The 13,697-nt window shown below is 49.1% G+C and overlaps 1 protein-coding gene across 1 annotated transcript in view; it reads right to left on the bottom strand.

Annotated features, from left to right (window-relative positions):
• The window catches only part of Vdup1 (arrestin family protein Vdup1), a 32,225-nt gene extending 19,832 nt beyond the window's left edge, over positions 1-12,393 (bottom strand). Inside the window, exon 1 of the mRNA XM_050189132.3 lies at positions 11,346-12,393. Coding sequence (XP_050045089.1) covers positions 11,346-11,466 — 121 coding nt within the window. The 5' untranslated portion in view covers positions 11,467-12,393. The remainder of the gene's footprint in view (positions 1-11,345) is intronic.
• Between the last annotated feature and the right edge of the window lie 1,304 nt (positions 12,394-13,697).

Raw genomic sequence — 13,697 nt, 5'->3', positions numbered from 1 at the left:
CAGTGGCGCAGGTAAGCGCACTTTATAATCATATGCGAGAGACTAAGATCCTGCGATAAGGGTGGAAAAGTTGCTATATATATTGTAACGACGTTAATAAAACAACGATGTTTATTAATGGCGAACTTGTGCCCACAACCTAAAGTCACTGCGGTCGCGGAGAAATAAATCCCTGGCAGTCGCCTTCTCAAAACTGGCCTCGAACCGTTTTCTTCTTTCTCCTCGCGCGACACCTCGTGCGCGTGGCGCATGCGAGCAGGGTACAACTGGCTACCCGTGCCACGAAGATCGCTGCCTGTTGTATATATATATATATATATATATATATATATATATATATATATATATATATATATATATATATATATATATATATATATATATATATATATATATATATATATATATATATATATTAACGCGCTTAAAAATGAAGCGCACGCTATATTCTGCGAGACGAATAGAGAGAAAGAGAAAAGTGACAAGGGAAAGACAGAGAGGTTAACTGAGCCTGGTTAGCTACTCTGCACTGCGGAAGTGGCAAGACTGCCTGGAATATGTGTAGAACATGAAGAGAGGTAGATAGAGAGAAAGGCAAATGAAAGACAGGTAGGTTAACCAGAGAATATCTCCGATTCGATACACTCTACTGGGGGAGGGGAAAAGGGATGCCACAGATGATAGAGAAAAAAATTCGAAAATAAAATACAGAGCAGTTTCTGTGGGCGCTGTCACATAGTCTGCGAAGGCGTTACATAGTGTTACACAATGTCAACGTCCCAACAGTTCCCAGTCGCAACTTGTCACACAGTCCGGTGTATTTTAAGTAACGCAGCAGTGCCTTCCCAGCACTCGCACTGATGTTCGTGTGGGCCAGTTTCCAAGAATGTTGTCTGCTATGGGTTGGCGCTTGTCCAGTTGGTCTAGCGTGGCTGAGAGGGCTGCTCTTTGCAGATTGAAACGGGAGCACTCGGAAAGAAGGTGCGCGATCGTTTGAAACTGCTTGTGCGTATACCGAGGAGGTACACATCAGATAAATACAAATAATGGGAAAAGATATCGCTACATTTGTATCTACGATGTCTGTTTTGTGCGTCAGAACCAAACAAAGAAATCGTATTCCTCGATTAAGCAGCCTGTCAGGTATGAAGGATAACCATAAAAGGTAGATGCTTCTCATAACAATTAAGGCTACAAGCCTCTCCGTGAAAGCGTGCATTCATCTATCAAAATAATTTCGTAATTGCGCACGTCGTAGGGCTTGTTTGTCAGGCTTGGTTGTTCTACGTAATCATAGTTGCATCCATAGACTGACGGGACCCCATTGAAAGTTTATCGCCGCTCTCTGAATCTGCCGTATGACTCGCAAACACACAGCCGTAAATTGCCGCGCATAATCATTCATATACGCGTATGTTGGGAACGCCGATACTGGCACCAACCGAATTTCTTGAAGTCAATTGCTTTTTCTGCTCAACTACTGTAGAACAGTAGCCGTTGCTTTCAGTCACCCCTCATGTGTCTCCACGTCGACCCCCACAATCTAAGGTTGCCCGTTATACGATCGAGCGATGGTTACACGACCACCTAAACTACCCGGAAACAGAAGAAAACACTCATGGGGATTTTAAAATTAAAAAAAAAAAAAATCACCTCCTTCAAACTGTAGACTCTCGTCCGACAACACCAGGGCGATAAGTGAAGGTGTTTGACTAACAGAGCTAACCAGGCTTTAGTAGAGGGTGCAGCGGGAGACAAAATTGACTCACAGCCCGAAACTCCTAATCAGCTTAGCGGATGTTGGCAAGGTGGGCAGAGTTCTTGGAAACGAAGACGTGTTGTCGACGTAATCGTCGTGCAGGGCTTGAAATAGGCTTTCTAGTTTCGTTGCATGACACAGCATGACGCGATAATCACACGTCGTTTCAGGATATGGATGTCTAACTCCGAGCTCTGTATCAGCACCGGTGGGTCTTTTAACTCGTCTCGCAGACTTAGCTTCCTTTGTTCGATAACGGTTATTCGCCGCACCGCCCAAGCATTGTAGTCCCCCGCACGCGTGCACAGAGTGCGGTTCCTTCGAAGTACAGGCGGCTCTTTCTCATTCTCCAGCGGACACGCTGGTGCCTCGACGCAGGGAGTACACGCGTGAGTTATGACGAAACCGACGTCGTTAACTGAAGTGCCGTTCGGGAGCTCCGCTGCTCAGACGACCGAGTCGTGCTTCCGGAGAGGCGATGGCCGCCAGGGACGAGCGTTGTTCCTCCCTCTCTTTTTTTCGAAGAGGTCTTCACCCGAGTCGTGTTTTCGAAGTCAAAGGGGGGCGAAGGAAAGGGAGAGACACACACGCACGTGCACGCAATGGCCAGAAAAACGAGATAAAAGAAAAAACGCGGGGGAAAAGAAAACGCGGAAGTTCCTGTTTTTTTATAGCACCGGCTGGCGGCGGAGCGGGAAGTATATACAATGAGAAGGCCCGAAGCAAAACACGAACGGGGTACCTTGCGGTTTCTTCGACACTACGGTGTATGCCCGCTTCTTTTCTTGCTGTACTTGGCCTGGCGGCGGTTTCTTTCGTTCTTATCTGTGCACTGGATGATTTAGAGGTAAAGAGAAGAAAAAAAAGAAAGGAGAGGGAGGAGGAGAGAAGAGGAGCAGAGTGTGCTCGGCCTTTGCGCCCTTTGTGTTTCGGCGGCAGGCCCTCCGCGGTTGAATGATCTTTGCCGCCCGTTTTGTGCGGACTGTCTCGCGTATACGTCGTGCACGCGGCTTCGCTATCGGCCGCACGTAAGCGTGCGATACACAATGGCGGGGATAAATCGCCGTCTCTCGGCCGGACTCTCCGTCCCCGATGCGGAGACTGCTTGCCTGCTTGCCCGCCGGGGGTTTCGTATGTATGCGTAAACCTCTTCGTGGCGCCATCGTCACGCACATGTAAATTTCTCGGATGGCGGGTGGTCTCGGACGGCGATAATCACTAGACGCCTCGGGCAACGTCGTTCGCGTCCTCTTCGGTGTCCGGTGCATTGTGCGTGTGTTTAACGTGTCTCGTTTCGTGTGCTGGACTGTTTGTGTAGCGTTGCATGCGTTACTCTCCGTCTGTGCGCGTGTTGCTTAACTACTCTTGACTAAGATATGCAATAGTCAGCACCCATTCAATGCGCCAACGTTCCTTATAATATCAGCCTGTATATTTCTAAAGATCTCGAACAACATTCTTGTCTCAGTGCTACCGATTAGTGTTCATTGCATGGCTCCATCCCTGTAGGTGTTTGTTGGACGAAGCTAAATTAGTTGAAGTTAGACGGAAGATGCTCCAGTTTGCAGAAAACGGCCCGTGAGAGGACACCGTTGGTCCTCCTCGTATCTAGCCTGTTTATTTAATAGCCTGACCTACGTTGGCCGGGCACACTTGTACACGTTGCAGAAAAAAATGTAGCCGATCGCAATTACTTTATTCGGAAATGTAATTGATTACGCTGACCAAATACTGCCCCGCGAAAGTGCTGAGCAATTGCTAAAAAGCAATTAATTACTTCTACACACTTTCCTCCCAGCCTTTTTAACACTGAACAAGCACAGTAAAAAGAACTGATTAGACTGATTCTTTTCGAGTGCGTCCTCTGCAGCCTTTTACACGTTGCTTATCTTCACATGCGATTGCTTTTCAAGGTATTCTACGGCCGTCTTCCCTAGTTTTCGTGTCACTAAATAAGCAGACACAGAAAACTCGCTCGATGGGAGCGCTAAAGGGAATGGCGTTGTACGAACACCGGTCGCAGAAATTGGCAATCGCGGACAGGAGACTATCCCATGACAATGGAAAAGGTGAAGTATAACCTCACTGAACGTGATCGTTCTGGCGTGGTCTCCCCTGTGACGCGTAGAAACGCTAAAACATTCAGCGAGATGAAAAGTGTGGTGCTCACTGTGCTGGCCGCGTGAGGTGCCTCTGAGATGAGGAAACAAACACTTAGCGCCGGGTTTGCCTGTCTGAACATGCGCTGCAGAAGGGCAGCGGATTGGGCGAGTTGTTGTTCCATGGTAACAATGAAAATCAAACAGCGTTGTTTTCGTGTTATTCTATAAAGAATGAAGCGCGACATTTTCCCCTGAACGTAATTACACCTCCCGCGCTGGTGCACTCTATGCTGAAGGAAAAACATTCATGCGAGAAGCATAAAGCGCTCAGGGTATGACTTTGCTGCTGCGTAACACTGCCCGCTTCGTTATTTTTTTTTTTCCTCGATGGAGAAGGCACCACGACGGGATGGACGACAGAGAGAGTGTGACGCCAGTGCGTGCGTGATGGTGAGGCCTTCTCCGAAGTATAGCTCAAGAAACACCGTCGCCGGCAACGCGTATTCCGCAACCGGTGCAGACGGCGGCGAGTGGAAGCGCCACTTTCCTTTTCTTTTTTTTTTTTCTGTATACCCGTCGCGTCGGTGATCGCGAATGGAGACGCGCTCCTCACCTGTTTCGCGTTTTGCAATCCAGAAATGGAGAGGGACGAGTCTCAGACGGCAACCACTGCAGGGTCGTGGCGGTGTTTCAGCGTATAAGCAAAGCGTTGGCAAATGCGACGTGCCCGTGTGGCGTTAGCTCACCCCGCCGCTCGATTCATAGAAGTAAAACTATCCGGAGAGCGCCAGTGCTTAGGCGGCCTGCACGTCAAGTCAGATACGAGGCTGTCGCGAAGAAGCCATAAAGCTGTCACTGAACCGGCAAAGATTGCCATCGACCGGGTGTTTTGCTACAAGAAAGCGATGATCGCTTCCAGGATCACGAGATTTGCCCCAACGTAAGATGAAAGATAAAGAAGGGGAGAACGACAGCATAACACAGTCACTTGCTTCAGTGCGCCGTCGCGCGTCCACCAAGGACATCGACAACTTCGCGCCTTCCGTAAGCCGGCGTGTACACACTCGTAAAGCAAGGGCTCGAAATCGGGGGAAAATTGCCTAAAGCATTTGCCGCAGCTATCGAGCCTTTCTCTTGAAGCCATAGCGGTGATCGACAGAGGCTGTATTATACTAGCCCTCAAGGGCGTTTGCGCAGGCGCAGGCATGCGTGTATACGTCAACGTCGAATCAATCCATCTTTCGTGCGTGCCGCGCAGCCTGTTTTCTGCCTACGTACAATGGCTGCGCCGCTGCATAGTATATAGCTACGAACGGCTGGCGTCCTTTCGACGCCCCATTTCTTTGTTCACAGGCAATTGTTTTGAGACAAGCTGCATATTATGCCTATAGAGCAGTGGAGAATACGCCCTTGGCTGTTTTCTTGGAAAACTGGAGCCGGACAATACAGAAACGGGCAGCCCGACCAGGACCGCGTTGGCGACTTGTCGGCTTTTGTGCGTGAGCCCTCGATGATGACGGCCCAGTGCTACTGAAACGCTTTCTACGCGGAAAAGTGGTAGCTTTTCCGCATTCCCTCACGCTCTGCGATTGCTACTTGCCAGCGTTGTTTATTTCTCGAGGCATAATTCAGCACCGCGGGTGGGGCGCGGCCTGGTTTCTCGTATTTAGCTTGCACGAAATTAGCCATGTTACGGTTCATGCGTCCATGGACGCTGTGGTGCCCAGCAGAAGTACAGAGAACCGAGAGGGCTGGAGGCTGGGAGAACGCAGCGTCAGCATTCAAGTTTAGTTATAGTGGGGTTTTGCGTCTGGAGGGAACTTCCGAAGTATGGGTCCGGAGCTTAATGCTGACACTAAACGAGGTTCTGCAAACAGTTCAGGCTAACGCTGTCAATTAATAACGCCTAGATGGAGTTTTCATTCATATTTACCGCGGTCGCTTGAATTTATGCTCATCTATAGACATAGATGCTTGCGCGACGCAGTAGCCACCAGAATATTTTCGCTTGCTCAATATCGTAGCACAAGCCAAGCATTTGTAGCCTGCAGTGGCTATGAAAGACAAGAGATAATAATCCCTATACACTGAACTCAACACACAACTTCGGGGACAACGCAGTGGCGTTACAGATATGACACAGCTTAGAAAAATTGAGCAGACGGCTCCGAACCGCCCCGTTCCCGAGGCCAGCCAGGAACAGAAGACTCTAGAGAGCCATATTCCAAATAAGCTTTCGGGAAGAAATGTGGTTAACCGAGGGTCGAAGTGCGAAGGTCGTGGGATCGTTCCCCACCTGCGGCAAGTTGTTTTTTCATCAACTTTCATTTCCATTAACTCATCGTTTCTTCATTTCATTTATTAAGCGCAAGTAATTCCCCTTATGTTGTCCTTGGTGTCAGTGTTTGTTGACTTCTTATGAAATAAGCTTTCGGGATTTATACTGTCAAAAGTCGATACAATGGAAGAGTCCACGTGCATGCATGGAAAGCTTGAATTAAAAAGAAATTAATTCCGGCTTTCACGAGCTTAATATTTAGATATGTTGGCGTTTTTTTTTCACTCTTTATATTATTATTAATATGCAACTGATCTTTGACTGCTTTGTTTAGATTTCAGGGCAGCCGGCTGTTTAGGGGTCAAACTTCCCTATACTTCGGAGCTGGGAAAAACCACCAAACAAACAACAACGCCCACTTTTCAATTTCCCGGTCCCTATGAGGAGGCAACGCTCCTGTCCTGTGCAAACTACATAGGCGCCCCTCTGAGAAGCATTAGCGAACTATGGTCAGATATGCAACATTGATCAATGAACACATTCTCCAGCAAATGTGCATACCAGCGCTCGAAGGCAGCGTAAAGATGCAGAAGCCCTAGCTGTAGAATAAGTTTGTCTTGTATTTCCGCTGAAAGTCAAAATAGCGGCGAGTAGACGCTGCCGAAATTCGTGACGTCGCTAGGAGTTGAAGTGGAAACTTTGAAGTGGGCGCGCCCACCGGCCGCTTTTTGTTTTTAGGTGCTCGACTTACCGAGCCTCTGCTCAAGACTCGCATAACTTGAATTTCGTTTGTTTGTTTGTTTATTTGCTTGCTTGCTTGCGTGCCTCTACGTGTGGCTCATACCCACTATGGGGGATTGGACCAGAATCGGGTGACTCACTAAAAAAAGATTAAACGAATCTAAAAATAAGCACCATTGAAGAATTTGGATAACTCAAAGGCTGAAGTCAGATAGAAGCGAGTAGCCTGCTTGTCAATATTTTTTTTCTTTAGTGCCAGTCAAAGCTGATTGGTAGATCCATTTATTTAATTATTTGATGGAAATGGAAATGTTGGCAGCTCTCGTCGGACGGGTTCCTTACACGAGTGTACCTACGCTCCAAGAGTCTGTCACTGCGTTTCTTTTTCTTCTTTTTTAAGTTGTGGCCTCCTTACAAGAGAGAGAGGTGACACCTGCGGTGCAAGCGCTCGTCGCAGATCGTGCCGGCGGGCGCAGTCGGAGGCGGTCCGAAGCGCAGCGGCGTCTGCCCCGCAAGGACGGAGGCGGCCACCACCCAGGCGTGACGGCGGCTCCGAGCAAAGCCGCCGAGCGCATGACCAAATGTATCGGGCCGACCTTGTGTCGCGTCACCCAAGCGCGGGCAGCAGCAGCCGCGAAGGCGGTGGCCCGGCGGGGACTGTGGGCAGCGCGCGGCGAACGGCAGCGGCGGCCAACTTTGCGACGGCACGGCAGCGCTCGAGCATACGGGAGCAGGGGATATGCGAAATTCCGTAAGCAGGCTTTTCCACACACGTGCTTTGACCTAACCAAGATGGCGGACGTCGGGTTAGAACCGTAATTAGGGTGTCTAGTAGCGGACTGCTGACACCATCCCTGCTGCCTTCCCTCCCTCGCGCCATCGAAGCTTTGAAAACGCGTGTCTCGGGTTTAACACGGCTGTTAGCTGCAGCTCGGCCATCTTGGTTAGGACAAGTGAGCTGTGTGGAAAAGCCTGCTTGCGGAATTTCGCATGTCCCCTATTCCGACTGGCGAGGTACCGTCTGCACAGAAAACGTAGCTCACGCCTGTAATTTCTCGTCGTCCGGGCGGCTCGGCCCAAGCGCCCGCTTTAGTAACGCGAAATGGAGCCGTGGCGCAAGGACGCTGACGCCCAGCGCCAAATCACCCAGCAAGGCAAAGAGGCGTCACAAAGTGCTCACGTTCGAAAGGATGATGCTGACGACGACTTCACCCGCTGTGGCGATTCGGCCGAGAATAGGGAATCAAGCATTATTCTTGTGTTGTTCCTCTTATTTTCTTTCCCCTCCAGATTCGATTTGAGACTCCAGATAGGCTCCCCTGTTCATGCTCACCACCCCCCTCCTCCCCCTTCGTCCTCACCACGAAGACATTTTCTCTTACTCCTTTTATTCCCATTCCTAAATACTGAATAGCTGGTCAGAACTTGGATTATTCCGAATTTCCTCAGCGTTCTCACTTAATAAAGGTATCTTTCTTTCTGAGGAATAGGCATTGTATCCCTTTCGGTGCAGCTGCCAACCTGTTCTTTCCTTTTCCTTTGTGACAGTCTCCATGTCTCTATTATTATTATTATTATTATTATTATTATTATTATTATTATTATTATTATTATTATTATTGGCGAGATTGTCCGTGCCGTACGAGAAAATAGAAAGAAGCATCAGCACGTCACAGCGACACATAGATCAGTACCTTTACAATATATTTTTTTTTCCTCGTACCTAAATTTCCCGCAGCAGAGATACGTAATATTAGTGCCACATTGCAATCTGATAATTTCAATTCCTATCAACCTATCGTAGATTTTACGGCCGTTTACTTCTATGGCAGTTTGCCTTAGAACTTTGCCTGACCACAAATGGACTACAAAGTGCACCGAGTATTTAAATTCCTTTGCAACACATGCTCCCAACGCTACGATTAACTTCGATAAGCTACCGACACTCGACAACAATTATCCGGAAACGATTGCTAAAATCACTGGAAAGAAGCCGGCAAGGACACTGGCACTGGCTCCGTGAGATCGACGTTCATCGATAACCTACTTCAATGGCACGCAATTGGCAGCTTAGTTGAGCGGCCTGGGTTGCTTACCCTCAAAGCATGCACATAAGCCCCTCATATCAATCTAGGTAAGAAGAAGTGAACGCTTTACGCTTTGGTTTTTCTGTTGGCGAATCAGTGAAATATCACGCAGCTTTCGAAAATAAATACAGGTTTCGTTACAGTCAAGCTTCTTTATGTAGGCTTTTAATTCTGGTTTTGAGCAAAGTCATGCCGCAGGCGCACGAAAGTCGGAGATGAAAGATACGGCTGCATCGTTCATGATTCGCTGAAGCTTTATCGTCACGGTCACTAAAGACATGGAACCAATGAAATTTATTGTCAAGGCAACGAAATCGCTAAAGCTTTGTCGTTACTCGATATAGTGAAATAGACAGAAATACATAGAAAAATATATAGTGAAAAAGTTGTTCAGTTGTGCTGCAGCGCATACTAGCGGCGCTACAGTGCGACATATTGCATTGCGCGTAATAATTCCGAACGTACTAATATGCTTATAAATAAGATCGTGCCTTTAGCCGCGTTTATGGGAATGCGGCAGAAGCCTTAAAGCCAGCGGGTGTATAGATCAAGAGCAGAAGTCGACTTAAAGAAATCCATGTAAGCGCTGGCGCATCGAAATAAGAAAGAACATGATGCGCGACGACATACAATCCCTTTCAAGTGAAACACGGTTTTTCTATAGCGCTGTGGAGTAGTCTTTACGAGAATTAGCACATGCACGAACGCGATTTGCTGCTTAAGAAATTCGGCTTCCAACGCCGTAAAGTACTGCAGAGCGGGCATGTCTCTTTCCGATCCCATTGATATTCATGGTATACGATTTCTGGCTTTGCATTTCGACTATAAAAGTTGCTTGGGTTGCTCCGAAACGCAAGATGGCACGGTTGGAAGGAGGCGAAAAAAAAAATTAATTCGCGACTCCCCTCATTACGTAAACCTTCCGGAGCTCGAAGCAGTGCTGGCCACATATTTGACACGATCTTGTGTGGCGGGTGCGTCACATTCCTGTGTCGACATTCTGCAGCTTCGTGTACGACACCGACATGGGCGAGGCAAGTGGGAGCATGCGACGAAGTGCGCCCAAAGTACTTATGCAGTGCTTGCATGGCATCCAGCTTGTTCGCAGGGACGTCTCCAGGCCACCGCCCACCCACAACTACGCAAAATGGAGCGCTTGGATACTCTTATCGTAGGTTCCTTCGTCGGTGTTACCAGTTAGAATATCTTCTCTGTAGACAGAAGCTTTCGCCCCTCCTCCAAAAGAGAAAAGAAATTCAATATTGCTGATTTCTGCAACACCGATATATTAGGGGTGGATGATTATTTGAAGTTTCGAACACGAATCAAATATTACACACTAACCATTCGTATTCGTATTCAGAAATGAACTATGTGGTAGCTTCGAATATAGAAACCAACCAAACACTTTGCAAAGACCGAATGTTAAAGTCGGGTTGTTGTTGTTGCGTAAACGAGTGAAATAGCTCGGATAAACTCATCTCGTACTTGGAGAAATGTACTACAAACTGCGTGGTCCTCAACGGTAGAGTCTGGCTTAGGAGTAGTAAAACACTATCTATCCGTAGAACCAGCTGATTATATCATCGTCGCCTGGCATGATCTGTTCAGAAAAGCAAGACTCAGCTGCAGTACGAACTTCTGCTTTTGAGTAATTCGACAAGCTGATGAGCTTGTTGCGTGGTGCTATCAAAGTAGGATTTACTAAAGCTAAATGTGATTTTCTTTGAACAAACCAGAGGCATGTATGAACTACGAATGGTGGCGATAGATCTGTTTGTAGGTAGCACATTCTTAGCAAATGCGAAGTGGGAGCCCGTTTTAGCCATGCTAGACGCTTTCCCCCAACCCAGGACACGTAGAAGTACTAACTAGCTGTGCACATTCAAAAATCACTGTTTACTTGAAAGCTGAAACAAAGCACCTATAAATTCTACGTCACAAATTTCCGGCCATACACAGATCGTGATGTGTTTTAGTGCATGGATACACGAAAATAAATGCGCAGCATTACTTTTCTTGTTGTCACCAGCCCTGTGTAAGATGTCTTGAGAATAACAGTAATTTGATGATCCGATAGCCTGCTTTCAGTGATACGTGGACTTCACGAAAATTTTCGTCAAAAAGGAGAACGTCAGAATACTTTGCCCACAAGGTGTATTCCGTGAGCATTTATAATGCGTCAATTGAGCATCAAGTTTAGCAATGTGCCATCACCAGGTTGCCAGGCCTCAGCGACGGAGATTCTAAAACAAGTGTGGCCAAAAATAAATACTAATTGACGAAAATGGGCGTTTCACTATGATTTAGCTGACAGCATTGGGAAAGCGAAACAGAACAGCATTCACCGGCCTTCTCATGACTGCCGAGCTCCCCACCTGTGACAGGTATCTCTTCATCCAGCTCCACCACAACCTTTCCCGATAGGAAGGAGCCGGGAAAGTATAGCAGGCTTTCGTTGTCCAAGAGGACGAGGAACTTCTGTAGTTTGCGAGACATGGTCGACGTGACGTCACTTGCTTCTACTCTGCCGAACTCACACGCCCGTCACGTCACACGGAAGCCACCCACGGATCTCAGAACACGGTCCTGAGTATCATCAACAAGTCTTGGTACCACATACACACACGATCTTCCAGGCAGTTCGCTTGTAATTTGGCAGTTACGTGTTACTGGTAGTTACCGCAGTCCCACGAACAGAAGCACAACATGGACAGCAAACTCCTGCGAAGCGGCTACTTCCCACGTCGTGTGACGCGTCCGGGCCTTTGGGGTTGCCCTAAGAGAGTTCCATATTGGACGAGGGCGTTGTCTCCGTTTGTAATCGCACGCAGCAGACAGGCTTGTTTACGACCTTGGAATATCTGTCTATAAAAGGAGGCAGGCGAAACGGGCACACAACCTTCTAAAACAACACCTGTCCGGATACTTTGGGGGACCGCACAGCTCGTTGGCGCCCCGACGCGTTCAGCCGCGCAAACTTTCTCCTACAGCACGTTCAGAAGACAGCAGATGCAAGCGTTGTCTACGCGAGCTCACCAGTGACGTGACCCTTCGTTCAACTTCCGCGCGCGTCGAGAGCCTTTCTCAGCGTCGACCGGACGTTTCATGGGAGCGCAGACTTTCCTTTTTGAGTCCAACACGCGCGCTCGAGACCTTCACTCCCGCCACACTCCAGGCCGTGACAGATACGCGTGTCTGGACACTCACTGCAGTGGCAGTCTCACTCGGGGAAAGGTTAACGCGCACAGAAGTACGTGGACGTCGACCAGGCGCTCACGGAGCGCGTGTGTCGCGCGGCGAGACCAGGAACCGTGAAGCGCGCAGCATTTCTCTCTCCGGCGCGTGTGCTCGCGTTCGCGTACGTACACCAGCCCGGAATGAGGACAACTCCCGGCCACGAGAAGAGCCTCAGCGCCGCTTCGATGGCAGCCGAGGAGGGGGTAGGCAGGTAGGTAGCGGCAACGACGTCGCTGCGGCGGAGGGAAAAAGGGGGGAGAGGCGCACGTGACAGGTACGCGCGCTCGCGAGCGTCTTTCCAACGCAACGACTAGCGGCGACGCAGTTGCCGAACAGGTTTTGCCTCGGGCTGGCGTTGGGGCGAGGGGCGCCGGGAACGCCGTGGCCCTTGCCGGGGTCCCAGCGGAACTGGCCGAGAACTGCGTTCCCTCGTCCCCCTCGTTTCTGCGCGAGAGCGTGCGCGGGGTGTTTGTTTGCGTCTAGGCAACGGTCCGGCTAACTGTTCTCCTTCAAGAGGCCTCCGGCGAGCGGTCAGTCCCAATGGGTGTGCTCGTTGCCTATGGCTGTTCGCGGGGCAGCGGGGGGCCCTCCTCTTCCTGTGTGCGCACCCCCGGTGGACCGAAGTGGGTCCGTGACCTCGAAGCGTCGCTCACAAGGCGAGCGGCGGTGGCGGCTGGCCATAGGTCACGCTGCAGCGGAAGCGGGTTACTCGGGCCAAACTAGCCGGCTCCTTCAGTCGGCCTCTAGTTTCGGATAACCGTTCATTAAGCGTTCTGGGCCACGCGTACGTGCTCGGGCGTCGCGGCCGAGCGGCGCTCTTCTTTATTATCGATGGAGCGTTCAGCTGGGGCTGGCCAAGTAAGCGAGCCCGTTTGAAGCGCCAACAGGGCGGAAGATTGGATGTGTCATATCGCTAAACGGTCGAGTAAATTGAATGTGTGTTGTGACGTGACTTCTAGTTGAGATTTTATTTTGCAGGAGCTATGTGTATATAATTTTCATCTACGAGAATTCCAATGTGGCTGGCTGTATGTGACGGCTGCATACGCCAGATACCTGACGGTCTGTATGGTTATTCCTTTTTAGAGAAAAGCAGCTTTTCTTGTTGCGTGAACTCCACCCATTTCCTAGCGTACACTTCTGATTGGAACTGCGCAGTTCAAAGGCGGTTGGTTGCTATCGTGATGCTCAGGTGCTCACTACAATACTATACACTATACCGCTCAGCTAATGGCTGAGCGGTATTACCTGCTTTCAGCAAATGCAAGAACTTCGCAAACGGGCAATGCATGTCAGTCGGTGGAGCGCGGTTGGTAACCGCTGCGCTCTCACAATTTTATAGTAACCCTACAAATTGTAGAAGAATATCTGAAGTGCAGATATCGCAAGACCATTGGGAGAACTCACGGTTTATCAATTTTTTTTGTCATAGCTGCATTACATTAGAATATTGGCCGATCCAGAGGGGTAAGCCCTGGGACTTCCCCGCC

Source organism: Dermacentor andersoni, chromosome 2 (assembly GCF_023375885.2).
Source record: "Dermacentor andersoni chromosome 2, qqDerAnde1_hic_scaffold, whole genome shotgun sequence".
Lineage (NCBI taxonomy): Eukaryota > Metazoa > Arthropoda > Arachnida > Ixodida > Ixodidae > Dermacentor > Dermacentor andersoni.
This window is presented reverse-complemented; position numbering and strand designations above follow the sequence as displayed.